The sequence below is a fragment of the Agelaius phoeniceus genome, chromosome Z, assembly GCF_051311805.1.
Source record: "Agelaius phoeniceus isolate bAgePho1 chromosome Z, bAgePho1.hap1, whole genome shotgun sequence".
NCBI classification, from domain to species: Eukaryota; Metazoa; Chordata; class Aves; order Passeriformes; family Icteridae; genus Agelaius; species Agelaius phoeniceus.
This window is the reverse complement of record NC_135303.1, coordinates 94,183,356-94,204,842: the sequence shown is the minus strand read 5'-3', so window position 1 is coordinate 94,204,842 and position 21,487 is coordinate 94,183,356. Positions and strand designations below refer to the sequence as shown.

The following is a 21,487-nucleotide window of genomic DNA, read 5'->3' as shown; positions in this document are numbered from 1 at the left end:
AGCCATACCTTAGAAATTACTAACTGCCTAAATGCCACAACATGGAAGTGTCCCCACTCCATTCCTAGACTACTGCAATTACTAAATGATCAATCTTTTAAAAAAACTCAACAAACCAAATTCCCAACCTGCTCTCCTCCACCTGATACTTTAAACCCATCTCCAATTCCCAGCAAAAACCTTGGAGCTCAGAATGCTGCACTCGAAAATGTGAGGAGATCTTACTGTACCTGAACTAAAATTCTGTGCAAGGAAGAAGTAAATACTGAAACATACCCACATTACAGTACTGAGGAATCTATGTCAAGGTGAACATAGCCCAGGAGCTTACTGCATGTGAAAGCTGCCAAAGTTACTAATTAGCTGACAGAATGAGGAAAAGTAGTTGATGCATGAACCAAGGCAGTAACTACAGAGACAGCAACGCCAGCCCTGAAATCTGCTGAGTAGTTCCATGGTGCAGATGGTCTTTGAGCCAGAGGCAGTTTCAGGACTCTCAGGATAACAAGAGCAGTCAGCCTGCACAGCTCTATGGAGGTACAGAAGGTAAATGCACTCCCACCTTACTGCAGTGTGGTGAGGGACAATGGAAGAAGTTTCTTGGCCTTTCTGAAGTACATGAACCCTTCTTTTGCCAGAGAAGTCTAAGTTTGTATAGATTACCTTAAACCTTCCTTCTAAATGTATTCAACATCCAAACCCAGGTAACAAACACTTGAGTTATACAAAACCATACAGCAGTGCTATAGCAGAGGGCAAAGTAATTAAGCCTACCAGATACTTCAGCAAAAAATAATTATCTCCAAATAACTGCACTGTAGGGAAAAAACAAACCCTTGAGGCTTTGATTTAGAAAGCGTACCACAAGTAACAACTGCCTAGGTTTAGGCATGTCTTTTAATCCCACCAATTCCACTTAGAGTGAAATGTTAATTTATGCCGGTTGAACTCTTAAAGTGCTTTCCTGGAGCTAGGCTGAAGGAAATGGGTGCTGCTTGCACTGAAGAACCAGAGTATTTAATTCTAAACACTAATAATTAAAACAGTTAGAGCACTTCCTAAAGACAGTGCTGCAGTGAGAAAATGCCTTTCCATCACTATTCTCTTTTTAACGAGGGTTCAGACAGATAAAGTTTTCCTCTACACACTCTACTGCCACAGGCAGACTTTTGTCATACAATTTGGACAAGTCTGAGTGATTTAGGTCACTTAGAGAACTCTGTTAAAGGTATTAGCAAAAGCAGGTTTAATGTAAATGTGCAAAAGGGTGATGAGGTTGAATGGCAGGGCTCACTCTGGTAACTGCTACATGGATGATGCACACAGAGGAAAATCTGTCTAGAATCAATGTAGAATGATTTACACAGGCACCATGAATGCCAAAGGCTAAGAGAGGCCCTGCTGCTGAGTCACAGGGTTCAGAGCTGGGCAGGGGTTTACGCCTGAAGAATTTGGCACCACCTAACTGCTGACTATTTAACATTTGTGAAATGATTCAATTCCTATAAGTGCAGCAGGAATTTAATTCTAGATCTAAGATGGCAATATCCATACTATACTGCCCAGAGAGGATTTAAATCAATTCACACACACACACACAAGTACATACATGCATATACAAATATGTCCAAGGATACTTATTAAAGATCAAACGCCTTTGCACCTCTCAAGAGGCAAGGGTTGAGCTTCGAGGAGCAAGGCTATCAGCCGAGGCCCAGATCTATATCTTGAGCTGAAGCTCATGATTCAGATTTCCCCTTCTTTTCTGGAAAGGAAATTCTTTCCTTACATGTTTTGTTTCAATAAAGTTTTGGGCTTTTTCAGCCTGGAAGGCGTAGAAGAATGTAGCAATTACATATGCACATAGTACATAATTTTATGGACAACAATTTATTACACAGTAAGAAAAATAAAAAGCTTTTATACAAACTAGGAAAGTGACAAAGTATTAACTAAGTAGTACACCCCTAGACCATGTCTCAAGCTATAATCTGATTTAGAAGTCAACTGCACAGAATAGTTAATGCAGGTAGATCTCATTCATTAATAGGTATGATGCTACTTAACACCCTGCAGAAGGAAAACAGAAATTCAAGCTCATGTACAGATTACTTCAAGCATGGCTGTCATCCTGGAAATAACTATATCCATGTACCTATATTGACCTTTCAGGAAAGAGCAACCTGAAGATCACCAGATTTAGTTAAAGAAGCATTAACATTCCCATCTCAAAAGTTTTATGGCCACACCAGGACATTGCCAGACCACCAGATCACAGCACTCTCCACTGCAGATTGAAACTGGCCTGTCTGCCTCCATTCATTTATCTTGTTTTTAGGATGAGGATCTTAATTAAAGCAATTCTTCCTCTCAATATTACCAGTACAGGAAAGGCTACTACCCCTGTCAGAAAACTCCCTTTGATTTTAGTTTCCTTACACCCCAATATTTTTTGCATTTTCAAAGCATCAAGACTTTTAATGACCTAATAAACATCACTTTTCTTGTGATTCTTGTTTTAGCCCTCAGCATGTCTGTGAGACTGACCATACAATACCTTGCTTGCTGAGCAGGCACTTGCCCTCATCTTTCCAGTTAGTGTTCTTCCAGAACATGAAGAATCAGGTATCAGATCAGCAAAAATCTTAAGAGTGTTATGTAAAAGAAAAAAAAAAAAATAGAAACAATCCACCACAGTATGATTCTGTGACTTTGCTCCCTCTGATAATCTGTGGTTCTCTTAAAAACAAAAGTGATGTCAATTTGCTGGCTCTTCAGGTTTTGGGTTCCTTGTACAGATCTACAGATCTTAGCGCTCTCAGATGCTGCCAGACACTGGACATGTGGCAGTCAGAGAGGAGCATGCAGTCAGAGCTGCTTTCTGGCTACATCCCAGGCACTGGAACATCAGTGACCAATCCTAATGCACGATGGCCAAAGAACAGCATAGGAAACTTGGAGCAGTTCAGACTTTTCTCTGTACCAAACAACAAATAGTAGGTGAAAAAAAATTGGAAAGAATGCATTTTTCATTCCTAAATCTATTGGTCCAGTTTTGTCTCTTAAGGTATGAAAAATTTTCATCACAACCTCATTCCCAGCACCTACTCTAGACTCTCCAGGGCCTTGTCCAGAAGTCTCCAAACTCCAGAAGATGGAGAGGCAGTGTGGAAGCCCCTCTGTTCAAGGATACCACTCTGGTCTATCCAAACATATCCCAGCTATTGCTGTTCAGAGAAGCTCAGGCTGTCAGAGAGCAAGAATTCCAGTTCAACAGTATCATCAGTGGTCTCTACTGGTACATTCTGCTTTTCCACAGTGGGTGAGTAATGCTGTACTTCGTGTCTTGGAGCCAACATCCTGGCAGTTCTATTGCAGGAACATGCCTCTGGTTGTGTGATGCTGTTTGAGCAAGCACAGTTTGGATGGTAAACACCTGGAGAGGAATTGGGTTGGCAATGACTAGGGATGTAGTATTCAGCTGCCTCTGGACTCAATTCTACTGGATTATGAAAAGGATAACCAGGCATGCAACATGTCTGGAGACAGTTCTGGGTTTTGAATCCAGGGTGAAGCCCTAATTTAGCAATAAGGGGCTTCCCAACATTAATCTCCTTTCTTTCATCCATTGTATCTTCTATTCCTGAATACTCATAGTGCAAGCAAACAGTGAAGATTAAATGTTCCTGTAAAAGCAGAAAGAAGGGGAGAGAAAAAGTTATACTTCCTCTGCAAATAAACACTACAGGAAACCCTTGGAGAGGCTCCAGTCTCCTGGAGAAGCAGAGTGACCTCTAGAGCTAGAGACACACAATGGGCAGGCCTTGTTTCCTGAGGTCCTCTTTTGGTCACTGCTTGTTCACTGAACAGTCTGTATTTCCAGAAGCACTTGTGTTACCTCAACTGCCAAAAGCACTGAAGAAGAGATGCCAGGCTGTGTCTGGCACAGATGTTCATGACACAAAGATACAGAGACACTTAGCAGTGCCCCAGTCTGCTGAAGAGAACCTTCCAGAAACTGTGTGCCCAGGAGCACAGGCTGATGATACACAACACTTTCATCTCCTACTAATGACTTTGTAAGAGGCAGCTCTGCTTCAGGACATGTTCCCCCTAAAAAGCATAGGAACACCCTCAGAGCATGCAATAGGTGATCTGCACAAAAATAACCATCTTGGCCAAGTTCAGCATGGGCCTGGAAAATACAAAGGGCCTTGCACACCAGTTTCAGGATTGCATATGCATCAATTCCCTGCCTTTTACTTTTCAGCCAAAATTAAAGTCGCTGAACTGTGTTATTATCCATTCTTTCCCTCCAAAGAACTTACTACGCTAACAATACACAGCTCCCTCAACAGAACTGCAAAGCAACATAAATAGTGTCAATTATCTGGGCAAATTCGTAATGAACAGTATATACTAACCCTTAGTTTTTGCAGTGAACTCAGCCTGGTGTAGAGGCAGTGTTTGGGAAGGTCCTTTGATACTAAATAGCTTCCAGTTTCCTCAGGAGTTCCTTTATTGGCCTCTTTAGGATCTACATCCAAGTCCTATTGCAAGAAAAAAAAAACCAAACAAAAACTTAATTGATGATATAGAATTTGTAGTTCATAAAATAGTATTTCTTTCAGTTTGAGAAGTTAGAGCATTTTAGACCCATTTTATTATACAAGATGCAACTTGATATGGGTGGAGCAGAAAATTTTCAACTTCAGTGGAGCAAGACCACGAGACAGCAGCAGGAAGCACTTACGAGTGGGAAGTCTGTGATGTGGGCTCTGCAAGCTGTGATTTCAGGGGGCTTCTTAACTATCTGTGTATAGATTATCATGACATTGGAGAACTCAGCTGCAAACCCCAACTGAATCTGAACACCACACTGGAATTCAAGGGACATACTTTCTGGAAGCTCTGCCAAGAAATAACACATTGTTACAGTCTATATATAAATTTAGCATATGCATTTTTCTTTTTCAATCATTTAACAAACAAGAATTAAGTGCTTGGGATCAAATAAATATCTGCATCTCTGAGAGAGCCTTCCTATATGACAAGAGGTCTTAGAAATGCCATCCCTGACCCTCTGCCCCAACTGTCAAAGAAATTTGAAGATGTACTCCAACAGGTTTAGGTGAAAAAGGTAAAAACAGGTCTTAAACCCCACTGGCCTTCTTAAAAGGCTAGGAAGCCTGGAACTCATCTCAGTCTTATTTTAGCTTTCTTAGTTGTCTGCATTGAAAACTTCTTTTCATCATGCACATTTACTATACAGTTCACCTGGCTATTTCAGGTGATGACTTTAGAAGGAGATCAGTGACTTCTTACAAATGTCACTGCTAGACAAGCAGTTCTGGGAGACTGTCCCAGAAGACAGACAACCCATAAGTCTCCCCTCCAGGGTCTGAGAGGTCTTAAATATACTGAATACACATGAATTCTACATGTCACCTTGGTTCATTACTATCTCATCCCCAACCCAAAACCTTCCAACTGAACATAGTAATGAAAATGTAGCTATAGCCTTGAATTTCTTCCATTTCCACTCAGTAGTGCATGCCCTCCCTCCTCCCATCATGGCAGCAGGATCATCTGAAAGCAGACTGTACTGTACCATGAGCCTTGGCCCACTGCAGGTTCCGTGCCAGGCACTCTGCAGAAGATGTGCTTTGCTGAACAGGATCAGTTAATGCCCTTTTCTCTGACAAGCTGCTGCGGATCTCCAGGGCTTGCTTGCCTTTGGTGAGGGGACACTTGCCCATATCTAAAAACAAGACGCAGAGAGGTTCTTTCAAGATCAATGCTGCTGCAATTCCAACTGAATTAAGTACCTTCCTGCAATGCGTGGTTACTGTGGTTATGGCAGAGCCAGCACATCCATCAAGAGCTGCAGTTTTACAGGCACTCCTTGCTCAGCTCTTCCTTCCTGAAGGCCAAAGCAGCTCTGCAGAGCCCCGAGGGGCTGCATGCAGCCTGGCCAACATTGTCCCCTGTTCCTCAGAGCCAGTCCAAGCAGCATCACAGCTCTGACTGGGTAAGGTCCTAATTAGAGTGGCTAATTTCAAGAATGTGAGTAATGCCATTAGAGGAGATTATTGTAAAGAACTGGGGGCAAGGGGAATATTTTAGGTTTAGGTACAAGGGTCCAATATTGATTATTTAACAGCATCACTAATGACCTATGTGTCAGGAGAGAGAACAAAACTTGGAAAGTTTGCAGATGATTAAAAACTGAGAGGAGTGGCTGATCCCCCGCAAGACTGTACTGCTCTTGGAGGGTCCTGGACAGGCTGTGGAATTGAGCAGAGAGGAATGTCATCAAGTCCAGTAACAGGGAGCACCAAGTTCTGCTCCCAAGCAGGAGTAATCCCTTGCAGAGGCCCACGAAGGGCCCTGACTCACTGGGACACAGATCTGCAGGGAAGGACCTCTGCAAGGAAGGACCTGCTTGGGGACCTAGTGGCCACCAAGCTGACCATGAGCCAGCACTGCACTCTTGTGGCACAGGCACAGCAAGAACCACGGAGCCAGCAGGCTACAGCCTTTTCCACGAAACACTTAATGGGAACATTCCTCTGGCACTGTCTGCACAGAACCTGCGTACTCCCTGACACCCAGCACCTGGGAATACTCCCAGTGCCTGTCACGCTGCCTGACAAGTCAATCTTTCCCTGCACTCTTGAACAGAACACAAAGCTCTGTGACCTGCAGCTGCCCCAGGCTGCTGAACCCCAGGGCAGAGCTGGGCTGATGCACCTGCACACACCAGTCTGACACTGTTCTGTGCTTGGAGCAGGTGTCTGTACAGAAGCAGCATGCTTTCCCTTCACACTTTTCACTTCAGTGCTTCTCCCATCAAAAATACAATCACTGAGCCAGGCAAATTAACACAGTGCACTGCTCTTTTTACTGCACTTAGAGAACAAATCATTATCATTGCTATAGCACCCTGAGGCAAGTAGGATTATGTTAATTGTTTAAATGAACATGCAAACAACTGGAATACCACAAGCAGCTGGCACCACATGACAGAAGAGCAGTTTTGCGGATGGACAATTCAAAGCTCCATGCAGAAAGATACTCAGAACAAATAAGGTTCACTGAAGAGGAAAGTATAAAAGTGAACACTATTAAAGAAGCTGAGCATCAGGAATGTTGTTCATATGCTGCCCAGTAGCATCTGCTATCTGAACAAAGCACAAGAAGAAAGATTTAATTTGTGTAACACATTCACCATGAGAGGAAAGACACTGAAACAAAGTTGTTTTCAGTAACGCAGACTGAGGAGACTGTTAGTGCAGTGAGCTGGAGTTCACCTTCTGCAACCTCATCAAGCAGAACAGTGACCTTCTTGTCTTCTAACAAACGGTCCTTCAGGAACTTCATGAAGATTCCATTGGCCAACCCCAGCTGCTGAATTTCATAAGCTTCTGCTCCTTGGCACCTGTGAGATCATCAGCATCAGTCAAGGAAAAAACACTGAAAAACCTGCAGGATTAAGAGTAAAATTATACTGGGAATGGGGAAAGAAACCCTACAATTTGAAAACCAAGTTGTGTCCAACGCCAACCTGCTCTTTGTGCCCCCTTGCAAGCAGCTGATGGAAGTTTCTCTTAAAAATGACTTCACAGACTAGATCTGTTCATCAAACTGCTCATATGAGGAGCTTAAATTTCTTATTGATGATTTTAGTTAAGCTCCTGACTACTTCTATTCAGCAGTTTTTGCACTTGAAAAGTGACCAAGGTTACTGGCCCACACCACAATTCTGAAAAAGATCAGCTATACAATCTCAGTCATTTCCGTGGCACAGAAGAGTAACTTCCTTACGTTGCATATCCAAAAACAATGTTGGCCGTAACCTTCAGAGCATCCAAGATAAGAATCGTGTCATCGTATTCATTTCTGTAATAAATGGAAACACAAGAAAGTAGAATAGTAATTTGAGAACTCGTAATGGTAACAAAATCAAAACACAAAACAGAGAGAGTTCAGAACCAGTAATTTGTTTCACTCCTCCAAGTCTGTAATGGATCCTGACTGCTCAAATACAAAAGTCAGCACCATCAACACTCTGCCTGAGGGCAGTGTAAAGACAGAGGCACCAGGCATTACCCAGAGAAGGGCAGGCTGTAGTAACCAGTAGAGTTTGGCTGCAATCTCTGCAAAACACAATTCTGATATCCACCCATTTTAGGTTATTTCAAAAATGGCATGTTTTTTAAAACTTTTCCCCACCAAACATGGTGCTGTTAGTACAAGGCTTATGTAGATGGATTTTCTATTTGGACAGCAGATTGCGAAGCTGAATTGGGTCATGGGCATTTCATTAGCAAAGAAGTCTGGAGGCTCCACAGATACTGAAGTGCCAGCAACTTTCTGTTATGAGACATTCCTCAGAGACCAATTGCCAGAAGTGCTGACTGAAGAGCTGATTTCAAGTGCAAGTTCAATTGATCATAATAGTTTCTCAACATGGAAAGAACACAGTACTTTATGTAGAAAAATCCCATAAATCAGTTGTTTTTTAACCTCTAAATAAAGATACAACATCCTCAGTATAGAGGCAAAATCCATGGCTCTCAGGAATTCTAAAACAAGCACTTCACTTGAGCCCTTCTGCTAAGTTAACATGCCTTTGATCGCAGGGCTTTCCTTCCTCCCTGTAATGAAGAAGATGGATAATGATCCCAGGGGAAAGGGTCCTGTTTCTTCTTTAAGATGCCAAATTTTACTTTTATCTGATCAGTCTGTTTTTAATGTCTAAAAAACAGCAGAAGAAATAAATGTCATTGAAATCAGGAGGCAGGTATGTACCCATGGGGACAAAGTCTAACCACCAGGTTCACATCTCTATCCAAGGCCATGGGCAGAAGTCTCTGGGTGAATCCTACTGATGCTAAAAGCACTCACGTGCAGGCTGTGAATCCTCAGAACCATGGACCTTGCAGTACAGTGAATTTTCAGCCTAAAGACTTCTCATGTGCAGGAGGCCCAGCTTTCTGTGAGGAGCCCAGAGAGCTGAGGGCAGCTCAGCTCCTGGGGGTGCAGGAGGTACCTTTTGCGACACATGTCCAGCAGGAAGACGTTGAGTCCCGTCCGCTTCTCCTGCATCAGCCGCAGGATGTTCTGCACGCACAGGCAGTTTGCTGAGCAGTAGGGGTTTGGGGCATCAACAGGAACCATGAAACTGTTCCCATAGTTTTCATAGCCATGGCCAGCATAGTACAACAAACCTGAATTCAAAAGAGGTGCGACAGTGAGCAGGGCATCAGAGACTTCTGTCCATTTCAAAATGGGTCAAAACCATCATGCACAGCACTGACTGCGGGCCAGGCAGATCACTGAAGCCACTCCAAGCCACAATTACATCAACTCCACAATACACCAACACAATATATTAAAAGAAGCACAAAAATCACACATGCAAGAGAATCAGTTAGACATTTGCATAAACACACCAAGTTAAATACTCTTAAAATGCTCTAATAGCTATGACCTCTAACAGAGGCAGCCTGTTACGTGTAATTCACAGACAGGAACAAGGAAATGTGCCAACCATAAAACATCTTCTCCACATGTACAATTACAAAGCTCTGAGCAGCACTAAGTCTGCAGCTTATAGACAGAAAAAAAAATAATGCTAAAGAGTTTGGTAGGACTCCAGAGCACATCCTCATTACCGACTACCAATAGCTCATGTTCAGTTGATTGCAGCTATATCTTCTAGTCACAGACTCATGACTCTTCTGGGTCTACTAAACAAACTCTTTGCATGCTTATCTACCCAGAAATTATTATCCTGCCATCATGTCCCTCATGTGTCACTACACAACAGTCTACAACATTTTAAGATTTAGAATCTTCAATAAAACAAGAAAGTTTTTCTCAACCCTGAGAAAGGGAACTGAAAGCTAGGACTTAGACATTCCTTATATGAATAAAAATGTCCAATATTAAAGTCATTTAAATTTGCATGAAGATTAGATGATCTTAGAATCAATAATCTCTACTGTCATAAAATGCAGTTACCAGAGGCTTGTATGATTTAATTGAATTTTCCTATTGCCTATTCCCAGTGCTGGTTTTCCTTAATGATGCTAATTCCACCTTCTGAAAAGAATTTTTATTTACCTAGTCAAAGCAGTCTGTGGGTCAGATCTGCAATTAGAGTATAGTGCTCAGCTGAATAAAAGTCAACAGAAATCTGACAATTTATGCTGGCTGGAGATACCATATTCTTATGTTGTTATTCTTACTAACATTTGCTGAAAAATTTAAGTCACTACAACACTGGCAGATTCAGATAAAACCCAAAATAAGCCTCACCCTAACATACTAGCTCATGGAGGTAGGCATGCTAGATGTTTTCACCTTTTCAGTACACGTAGCTACAAGAAAGAAAATATGAGGGCTACCTGAGCCTGGCGAGCTGCAAGAGACCTAAAAATGGTATAAAGTGCAACTGCATAACCTTGTGTCTAGGCCTTAGGCTAAAAAGAAAGTCTTCATGTGATTTCCAGAGCTCAGATCTGGACTTAATCAGGGTTATATTTAAGATTCTATGTATCTGGGCATATATTCTGTAAGTAATTGGACTGACTGACTACATTCCTTTTCTATCCTTGGCAGATGACTGTGCTATGTGCCAAGTACCTGCAACAGTTAATACGTTGAGCTCAAGATCAGAAATAAATCTGCACATACCTGGGGTAAGTGGAGTAAACATATTTGGAGGGCCTCAACAGAGACACACACAACAATTTTAAGTAGGCTCAAGTTCCTCAGAGACGTCAGCATTTAACTGATATCTGCCTCCCTCCCTCCCTCAGTCCCTCTCATTTAAAAAGAAAGCAGCCTAAATATTTTTAGCCTTTCAAACACATGGGTCTGTGCTTTTACCCTGTGTGGAATACAATGTTAATTGCAACCTACATTTAGAACAGCACAGACTAAGACAGCAGAGGAGACAGTCATCATCACTTTGTTTACTACTCCTGCTCTTAAGGACCAGCATCTGAAATGCCACTTTCCTGGCAGTAAGCCAGAATTACACAACCTAGTAAGCATCAGGTTTATATGTAGCAGGGACTAAACAGCAGTAGTCATTATGCCTCTTCTATTTGAAGCTATGCCCACTAGAAAAGGCAATAAATCGTTACCTATTTGTGCACTGACAGCATCTTTTACAGGCTTTAAGCCATTCATAGCCACTATGCAGAAAGAACAAAGTAATCCTTTAAACAGAAGTAGTTATTGCCAAACACCACCAAAAACTGTTCTGCTTACCTTTTGTATCAACTGGCTGGAAAAGTACAACTGCAAAAATATGCCATGTAAGAGCTTTCATATGGTGCTGCTGAGAAATTAATTAAAGCCTTTCAGTACTTTATTTGCTACATTCATGTCCACAATTAGGGAGAAAAATTGAGAAGGTGCAAAAATCTCAAAGCTCACCCAAATAGATAAGCCCATCTATTTCCCAGGGAATAATAAAAGCAAACTGCTCTCAAAAGCCTCATGTTCCTGCCAGACTGAGGCTTCGTGTCAGGCAGGTTTTGGCTCAGATATAAATGCCCAAATGTCAGAGCAGGCAGTTCTGCACAGAGAGAGCATCAGGTAACACATCCGTAAAAAAAATCATGCTAAGAAATAAGCTGACCTTGTGTTCCAAAAAGGGATCAAATAATGTTTTCTCAAAAGGATTTTTACTACAGGAATTCTGCAATCCAATAAATAGGGACCTGGGAAAACATTCTGCTCTCAGTCCTAAATATTTTCAGGAGTTTTCTATACAATCTTAGACAATACAATCTTAGAAAAAAGACAAAATAATGTCAGTCAGCAGAAAACGTAAGAACTTTTCTTACACTCCAAACCAGATCACTCTTGGCTTTTTCCATGCAAGGCTTTTGCTCCATACATCAATTCCATCATGCTTTCCCCTCACTTCTGTCTTGTGTTCTGTGCCCCAAAATCAAATCTAAGCAAGCAAGTACTATCAAACAAAATAAAAGCCTGCACTGCAGTTTTAGGTGTGGTTAAAGAATGAAGCTCAAACATCTGATCTGGTCTAAAAGTAAAGGAACAATAGCATTTTAACCAAAGTCAGGATATGCTGGTGGGTGCCTTTAACTTATTCTTCCGGTTCTACATACATCGTATTTACCCTGAAGGTTGTTTAGCCGAGGCAAATACCAGATGTTTGCTACTCGATACATACAAAATGGACCTACTTCAGAAGGGATTTACGTGTCCTTACCATAAACTCCTTCGTCCAGGAGAAGTAAAAATTCATCCACTGCATTTCGCATCTCAGACTCGGTAAGATCCAGCAAAGATACAACTTTGAAATCCAGCTGCCTTAGCAAACTGGTCAATTCATAGACATCTACCATTGGAGCCTTGAGCTGGGGATGATTCCAGTAGCTCATGTTTCCTATTAAGAGAGCCACCTTGTCTGTGGCTGCCAAGACACACAGAGAAAAAAAACACCAGGTCACATTTATATATTCCATGGATTCAACGCCTTTAAATTTAAGGTTTTCCAAAGTGGAAAGGGTATCAATCTCACTTCAGGCACAATATTTTCTCTGATTTTACAAGTCATCCCACATCAACAACACAGCTCAACTCTCTTTTCAGCCTGAAGGAAAAAACTCACCTGCGTGAGAGGGGAACACTTACACTCCCCCTCCCACTAATGAACCTGAAGGAGCCATAAAATTCTGACAGAGGCCAGCAGCCTTTCCATCTGGTTAAGTATCAACAGGACAACATGCCTGACCACTCAAGTCTACAGTGCAAATTTAAGAATGTGATTTAAAAACCCAGCAACTATTCTTCATGTGATATGCGCTATCCATCTCTTTATGAGCTTCAGCTCAGGATCAAAGCATCCACAGGACAGAACGGGGAGAGCTGCAAGGACAGCATTTCCTTAGCAGACAGGATAGCAGTGCTTCCTATCACATCATCCCAATAGCACTGGCTCCAAGGGTTCAAGGGAATGCAGGAACACACTGGCTACGGCAGTGGCTAAGGAATCTGAAGCAGTAAACTGAAACAGCCCCTATGAGAAGCTGCAAACACTTCACAGGGTCACTAAAAACACGGGTGCCCTTGGCACAGTTTACTCCTGAAACGGCAAACAAGCATTCTAAAAGGACTACACAAATATCCACAGATCTCCCTCCCTGGAGCTCTCTATTTGTCCCATGGGTCTTGCACTGGCAGTGTCAGTAGCAGCAATACTCAGGAGCAGCAAAATCTGCATCCTACATGTCAAATGCAGACAGTCATTTCAGTACAAAACTACTTACCCACAGGTCTGTGACTTGATTCTTCTTGTGGGTCTGTTTGAAATAGAAGAAAAGAGCAGCGAGTCAGTGACTACAGAAAATGAACTGCATCTTCCCCACAGCCACAGTCTAGTAGCACTGCTTTCTCTAACACTTTGCTAGTTTAAAGCAAGAAAAAGTCCACTTTGTTCTTGGTGGGGTTTGGGGGTGTTTTGTTGGTATTGTTGTTTTTGTTTAGATGATTTCCTTTACCCTCTTCCAGCAAACAATCCTGACAAGATGTGAATAGCTAATTCTATAGATTAAGAAAGAATAGATGCTGAATCTCACAAACTGCCATTTTCAGTGACATCTGACCAGGTCATCCTCTCCAAACAAAATGCAACATGCAAGGTGGAAGACGCTTTGCAGGGATTCCCATCTGAATGGGAAAATTATTTTATTCTGTACTTCACAGAGGGGTGGCAAAGCCAGTGCTGTCCCAAGAGAAACAGTAAGCAGTGTGCCAAAGTGGCTCACCTGGATAACATGACAGAGAAGCCCCTTCAGTGGTTGAAACTGAGGCTGGGCAAACAAATGTATTTGATACCTAACCCAGGAAACTATCTTTGGGAGTTGAGGTTTTGGGAAAACTGTATCAGGAATAATCCCCTCTGGAGCTACACTTCTACACTAACCACCTAACAGGCTTCAAATCACATTGGCTGACTCCAACATGACTGGAAGAAATATGCCACTCAACATGAGCGATAGCCAGACACCTCAGATCTTTTTCACTTTAATTATCTGAGAAAGCAGCAATGTGCTAAAACTGAGTGTCCTAAGAAACCCCAGATAATAAAGATAATTCCCTTTGTATCTGTGTATGTATATGTGCAGCCTTGGGCTATTTTACAAACAGCACCCCTATGATTCTCTATATGCTTCAAGTTCAATCTCTTGGAACTAGAAAGCTGTGCTGCTCTTAAGGTGATACCAGCTCCTATTCAATTCTCAGTTACAGGTACATCCAAATACTGTAAAGTTCATACTGCAACCCAGCAAGCCTTCAGTGTAACATAAAGTGAAGATGCCAAGTTAAATTTTTTTCAAAACTTATCACTTACCTGATTCCTGAAGATCACTTAAATCTTCTGTGAAGGAAAACACCAATAAAATAATAGTTTAAACAAGAAGTAGAAACCCCATTTTATTAGTAAAAACATAAGTGCCATGCCATTATTAAACACAGCTGAACACAGAAAACAAACTATATTTCTAAAATACTTTTGACTTTGCATTTGTGTAAATGAAACCTTTTGTGTTTATTCCACACAAAGAGAAGAGAAAATCCTACAGAAATACATTAAGCTGTGCTAGATAGACACAGCATTGCAGTACAGTAAATGTAAAAACAAAGAGGGGTGCAGTTAGGACACCTCAATCCCACAGGCATGCAAGTAGGTTGAGGGGAAAAGGAACAAGGTATCAAAATCATCCCACTGAAGAACAGATGTTTGAAGGGCTGCTGAAAAAGCAACATCCTGAGCAAAAAATCTGATTTTGGGAAGCCATGTGTATTCAGAAAGACTTCAGACACAATCTTCAAACATCCTAAACTACCAGGGGTTTCACCTCTTTATTCTGGACACTGGAAAGCAGGGAAAAGAAAATGAGCATCTCTGAAGCAGCAGTGCTCTCTGGGAGCAGCCTCACACCATTGTACCCAATTCCCTGTGCTGCAGATACTGCAGACTCTGAGATACTCAGCAGTCCAGGGAGGGATGGTACCAACATTTGGGTCACAATACACTTCTCCTCCCTGTTGCAACAATGCAGAGGAGAACAGAAATCATCCTAAGGAAGTTGCTAGAAACACTTCTGCAGACATGGAGCTGGCATTGGAACTAGCCCTAGCCAGCTCTCTAAGATCACCCAGGTTCCTGCCGTATCTCCAGATTTTCTTGCTAGGATGTTGCCTCCCGAGCCCCACCAAAGCAATCTCCAGATCACTTGAATACCACAAAAGAAGGAAGTAGCCTGTTTTTTCTCCTGTGTGATCTAGATCATGGTGTCCAGGCAAAGAAGAGAGAAGCACATGCAGAAGGACTGCTGCATCATCCATCAGTGTTTTAAACCCAGGTTTGCCCAAAAACCCACACATGCCTTTCAGCAACACACTCAACAACCTGTCACTCCCATCACCAATTTTTAAAACTAAAATTAGAGGTTTACATTACCTTCTGTGCACTCCACTGCTACAGCTTTCCTTCCTTGTGTTTTAAGGAGGGGAAAAAATTGGAAGATGAGCTCTCAGTTATGAGAGTTAGCACACAAGGTGGAAGACAAAGGGCACTGTCAAGCTGCTGTGCAATGTGGCTCACTTTACAGCAGTGTAAACTTGCATTGCCCATAACACTGTACAGTAATGATTCCTGAAACTCAGGAGTACTACACTAGGGTATTTCTTAGGTGGTGAGGAAGTCCTCTTCAATTCACTGCAAATACACAGGCACTGAAATTCATTCATTCTACTTGAAATGAACAATCTCACCTCTCCTGATTGCTGAAGGACTCCATGTAACAGAGTTCGTATCCCCAGCAAGGGTTAAAGTGGTTTTTAGTTGTCAAAAAGCATAAATCAGCTAGCAATCTGCTAACAAGCCACATACGTGCTGGCAGGGCCAAAAAGGGACAGCAATTCTGTGCTGGTTACCATAATACCCCAAAACTCTAAAATGCCATTTGCTGGATGCAAGCACAAGTATTTTAACAAATGGATAAATTAAAAATATAGAAGGCATGTGCTTGTCTTAATACTGAAAGCTTCAAAAATAAATTTTAGCAATGTGGAAGAAATGGACAAAGGAGCTGACCTGTATGAAAGAGAAGAACTCCTTACCTATAATGACTTCTACTTTCTTGCTGTCTTCGTCCTCCTGGTCATTGAATACATGACACCAGTATGTTCCTTGATGTCCCACATCCACGTACGTTACCTATGCAAGCATCACCACAATCATCCCAACAGACCTCCAAAAAATGCCTGCATCAGGTATTTAAGCCTTGCATCTAAGCCCCACAGGCAAAAAAGAGGTAAAAAACTAAAAGCAGCACTTCCAAGTGAGCACTTCATCAGAAGTTACCAAGGTTCTGGAGAAATTTTTTTCTTCAAGGGAACTTTCTGTGGTAAGCTCAAAGTGCTTAACATCAGCTCCCAAGTGTGACCCATTGCAGTAACTTACTGTGTAGACATTTTTGCTCCCATTTGCCAAAGGAAATCCATTTCTGAACCATTGGTAATGAGGAATTGGGTTTCCAACAGCTCCACATTCTAGTACCAAAGCATCCCCCACTGTCAAGTTTTGTGGCTGAGGCTGATTACAAATGCACAACTTGTTTTCAGGCAAACCTGTTAAGAGCCCTTAAAAAAGGAAAAGGAAGTAACAAGAAAAGGAAGTGTGAAACAACCTAAGCACAGCAACAGGGACCCAAGTGCCTTGAGGAAGCAGGAAGGCACTTTCAGAAGGTGTTTGTGCCACTCACCATGAGGCGGATCCTGAAGCTCACAAACTTCAAGGCGCGCCCACCGACTGAACGTGAAAGAAGATTCACTGTTCACTCGGCAGATGTAAAAGCCAGAATCCTCTACACTCACTGGACTCAAAACCAGTTCTGGAGAATTACCGTGCGGAACCTGCATCACAGGTGAACCAAAAATCCTTCAATTTCAATTGGTTTAATCTTAACCAGGATCAAGCATTATAATATTTATTTCCAAGTCCTTAACACCATCCTCAACTCCTTCACTTACTCGAAACTTACTGGTAGGCTGAGACAACTGAACTTACAGCTTCCTTTCTGCCCCATTCCACATTCACAGCCCCCAGGAATGAAGTGGTGTGAACACAAGGAATCATGGTTTTGTTTTAGCATGTTTGTAGGATCATCCAGCATTTCTTAAACTTTATGAGTATATACAGCAATCTTCTCTCATTGTGAATAAGAGTCTTAAAAAAAGGACAATCCAAAATCATTTTATTTTCACTATTTAAAACCACTGTATTCTCTATGAACTCTTACCTCTCTTTCCTGCTTGAACCACTGGTATTGCACAAACGGGTGTCCTGTTGCCCAGCAGCACAACTTGACAACCTGACCAGAGAGCACTGCTTGAGAGTCTGGCTGTACAACGATCTTTACACCTTTAAGACAGAATTTACACATAGGAAAATTATGAAGAAATACAAGTCCATAATTTATATTTGCATTTAAATTGCCCTTGGAGCACAGAAGACTTCTGCCATTAAATATACTTGAAAACAATTTGTTTGTACTGTGTATACACACAGTTCCAGTTAGTTATATTACTGTAGGACATTCAAAATTGTCTTCCACTACACAAAATCCATGCTCAAATTGATCAGTACTCAATGGAGCTCATAAAAGATTTAAAGTAAATAATTCATGTATTTTAAAGGAAATAATATGTCTCATGGTATCACAGATCCCTTTTTGGAAAGATATTCTCAGTTTTAAATGTTTGCTCACTCCCAACAATTTCTTTTAGCTGTTCAAATTAAGGCCCAGCCTGAGGGAATCAAAGCAGTCAGAGTTTAAGTCCAACAGAGCACATTTTCCTGCTATTCCTTATGCACTCTTATGAGCTGAATCTTTGGTTTCAGCTTTATGCCTCTGAGTCCTGCAGAACACAGGGCTGGGGTTTTCTGCAAGGTCAAATTTTCTACTTCAAAGCTTAACTGCCAGGAGAGCAACTCTAACACCACTCCAATATGATGCAGTTATTTTCTCAACCTAAACCATTCCAGATCTTGCTACAGGATGGTCCCAAAACCAAATCCACTGGAGACCAAAGCCCAGTCAGTAAACTGAATGACAGCACCCAGCCAAGTCCAAGTCTTCAACAACACTGCATGAAGGCTTGGCTCACATTTGACCTCAGAATCAGATCAGCCAATAACCTCGGTAATCATCTGGATTCCAACTACCAGAATCCAAGCACTAAATATGTTTTTGGTTACTTTAGAGGGCTACAACCTTGAGTGTTGCCACTCTAAAATCCAGGGCTGCAGTGAAAGCACAGCCCAGAGCTGACCTGAATGGCTGAGACACCGGAGAGCCTCTGTGTGCTCCAGGGCCTGCAGGGACTCCGCCAGCTCCACCACAGTGCAGCCCCGATCCCCCAGCAGCTTCAGGAGACTCCAGCTGGGACTGCCTTCGGGCTCCAGCACCTGGAGGGAGCACTGCTCCAAGTCCAGAGGGCTGTGGAATAATGGGAGAAAGACACGGCACACACCTTCTCAATACCTTTTTCTCAGAAAGGACCTGGGTAAACAATCACTCGTAGATAAATAAAAAGATTTTTAAAAATAGAGATGGGAAATTCCTAGCTGATTTGGACATATTTGCAGCATTTTCTTCAAGTTTCAGGAGTTCAGATGTTATTCAGTGACACCTCCACAGACAGAAACTAGTATTAGTGAGTTGGATAGTAAAAGAGATGCATATACCTCACAATGCTCAGCAAATGTATTAAGAAACCTTCTATTTTTCACTTTTAAAGTGTCAGCAGAAAAAGTAGTACAGCACCTTTTATTTCCATGAGCCTAATTCAGAAGCCGTAGAGAGTGAGTCAGACTCTTGACTTCAAAGTACAGGAAACTGATTTTAAAGTTGTGGTAAACAAGCGACTGCTGGAGCCCAGCCTAACACACCGACTGTGCAGTGTAGGTAACTGTGTCTGAAACTTTATGGATTCAACTTTGGTGTCGTTGTCATCACACACTTTCAATTATAGCCGATTCAATCAACACAAATAAAGAAATAATAACAGCTACCTAAAGAGAATACAAGGTTACGTATTTCCACTAAAGAGATTCATCAACGTTTCCTTCCTTAAATCACAGTGCCACGCAAACCTGGGGGCGAGATACCTTCACTATGTGGTGATACCTTCACTTACCGAGCGGACTTTCAGTGTTTTAGGGGATTAGAGAGATAAACGCGCCCCGCCGCCGCCCGCGCTCACCTCAGCCGCACCGTGCCGCGGCTCCCCGCGCGCTGCGCCAGCTCCCGCCAGCCCTTGCCGGGCGCCGCGCGGTCCAGCAGCTCGCTGAGCCTGCGGAGCAGCGGCCCGGCCAGTCGGCTCAGGGGCAGCGGCCCCGCCGCGCCGCTCTCCATGGCTGCTCGCCGGGGCGGTGCTGCCGCCCGGAAGGAAGCGCCGCGTGGGGAGTGCGGGCAGCGCGGGACGGGGCGGTGAGCGGGCTCCGGCTGCGGGGAGCACGGGCACCGCGCCTGAGGGGGCCCAACCCTGAGGGGGCACCGCGCCTGAGGGGGCCCAGCCCTGAGGGGGGCACCGCGCCCTGAGGGGGTGTCCCGTCGGACACCGAGAGGGAACAGAAGGGGTGCGGTTTTACCTATGTTGAAATGTGAGTGTCGAGTATCCGACTTCAAGGGCGAGACCTTCTGCAGGGTCCCCAGCTGGTACTGAGAAGATCGAACGTGGCTTTAGAGCCAGGCCTGGGGCGTAAACCAGACAAGGCCCACAGGACACTGCGGGCAGGGGTCTGCTTTGAGCAGAAACAGCTTTGTTCAACTGCAACCAGCACGACTATGGACTCTCCTCGTTGTTACAACTTTGTCCAGCCTACTGCCACTGTTGAAACACGCAGTGTAAGGCACCTTGCATCCTTAGGGAGGGAGAAGAGGAGCTGCTCGGGAAAAGCCTCTCAAGGAGCTATTCCCATGAGCGATGGTCATCACTGCAAATGGACAGGTGATCTGAGGTGAATTCTCACCTCTCTGTTGTCATTATAGTACAAAGGTTCTATTATCATTACAAGGGTTGCATATTGGTAGAGTTTCATACCTCCTTGATGTTTCTTGTAGGCAGCTCCTCCAAGCACTGACTCTTCCTTGCCCTTACAGTAGCCAACTAACTCCCACTCTCACCAATCCACTCTTTTATAACACTCTTCTTATTGGCTGCAGGTGTGGCCTGTTGACATCAGGCCTGCTCCTAATCTTTAGTAATTAACCCAGCTGCAACTCTTTAGGGGATAAGATTACATTCTGTACCACCTTCATTTACCCATACTGTATCCCTCTACACTCTCTGGTATTGCAGCTTGCTCAAAGTGGACTCGAAGTGCCTAAGAAGGTAATTTTACAAACATTTTTAATCAGCATTCAGGTAGCTCAGAGAGGTGGTAGATGCCCCATCATTAGAGGTGTTCAGGATCAGGTTGGATGGGACTTGGAGCAACTTGCTGTGGTGGAAGGTGTTTCTGCCCATGTTAGTGTAGGACTGTACGACCCTTAAAGGTCCCTTCCAACCCAAACTGTTCCGATTTGAATGTGGCTGCCTCTCATTTCTTTGGGGGTTATCTTGACTGTTAGGCTCTCAATATCCTTATTGCTATTTCTGGATGAGGGTGGTTGGAAGTGCTGTATTTACTGCTGAAGACCTGTTTGTTATCTGTATAGATAACACTGGGAGCAAGGAGTATTTAGCACAGTAGTATCTTGTAACCAGTTTTAGCTGCATGTCCTTCAAAATGCTTAAGAAAAAGCGTGGCACAAAAGTTGCTTTTCAGCCTCTTTCAGATCCCTTGAGCTTAGGGCAGTTTGTGCAATTCATTCCAGTTTGCCCTGTGTGAGACTTGTCTCCTTGGGTACCAAGAGTGGAAATACTTTCTTACTTCAGGATTTGCTTATTTGCCTTTGAGGGATGAGAATCATTAGGTGAATTTCTGTGTAGAGATTTTGAAAAGTTCACTGTCCACCTTTGATTTCCTCAGCCTGCTTGTTAGGTAGACACTGTGGATTTTCTCATGCTCAGCAGAACTTTTGTGTGCTTAACTTGCAGCAAGTAAGAAATTCCCAATGTGCCTAGGAGAGCAGTTAGGCACGTGCCTAAAAAAACAAGCCTGTGCTTTGTTATGAAAAGCTAAGGCCAACACTTCCTCTGTCTCAAGGCCATTAGGAAATTCCTATGGACTTCTATGGAAGTAGGATGTGCCCTCTCCTCACTGCCAACTCCCTGCCTGGCGGAGGTTTTCCCAGGAAGGGCCATCTGCTGCATGTAATGAAATCGTCTCTCTTAAAAGTCAAACTGTTCAGTGATCAGACTCCCTATCCTGAGGTCACACTCCAAACACCAGCGAAGCCGTCGCGCTGGCTTGCAGCTC

General features: G+C 43.0%; 1 protein-coding gene across 3 annotated transcripts; it reads right to left on the bottom strand.

Annotated features, from left to right (window-relative positions):
• Positions 1 to 1,871: 1,871 nt before the first annotated feature.
• LOC129132769 (mucosa-associated lymphoid tissue lymphoma translocation protein 1) lies at positions 1,872 to 19,498 on the bottom strand. 3 transcript variants are annotated; one of them, XM_077171639.1, is made up of 18 exons: positions 19,327 to 19,498; positions 18,394 to 18,560; positions 17,361 to 17,482; positions 16,824 to 16,974; positions 16,523 to 16,701; positions 16,180 to 16,276; positions 15,518 to 15,550; positions 14,405 to 14,431; positions 13,320 to 13,352; positions 12,260 to 12,463; positions 11,287 to 11,316; positions 9,056 to 9,233; positions 7,828 to 7,902; positions 7,314 to 7,441; positions 5,612 to 5,761; positions 4,754 to 4,911; positions 4,425 to 4,550; positions 1,872 to 3,686 (listed from the first exon to the last, which is right to left on the bottom strand). In XM_077171639.1, the coding sequence occupies exons 1-18, from the start codon at positions 19,476 to 19,478 to the stop codon at positions 3,222 to 3,224; spliced, it is 2,475 nt and encodes an 824-aa protein (XP_077027754.1). In that variant the 5' UTR covers positions 19,479 to 19,498; the 3' UTR covers positions 1,872 to 3,221. The 3 variants fall into 3 exon arrangements, with proteins under 3 accessions (XP_077027754.1, XP_077027755.1, XP_077027756.1); XM_077171640.1 differs by lacking the exon at positions 11,287 to 11,316; XM_077171641.1 differs by lacking the exon at positions 15,518 to 15,550.
• Between the last annotated feature and the right edge of the window lie 1,989 nt (positions 19,499 to 21,487).

Excerpts from the sequence above, each read along its gene's own strand:
- LOC129132769 (XM_077171639.1), bottom strand. The coding sequence starts at position 19,478 with ATGGAGAGCGGCGCGGCGGGGCCGCTGCCCCTGAGCCGACTGGCCGGG. Across the intron at positions 15,551-16,179 it reads GAAAGTAGAAGTCATTATAG|GAAGGAAAGCTGTAGCAGTG; the intron begins GTAAGGAGTTCT and ends TTAAAACACAAG. Across the intron at positions 4,912-5,611 it reads GCAGTGGGCCAAGGCTCATG|AGCTTCCAGAAAGTATGTCC; the intron begins GTACAGTACAGT and ends ATTTCTTGGCAG.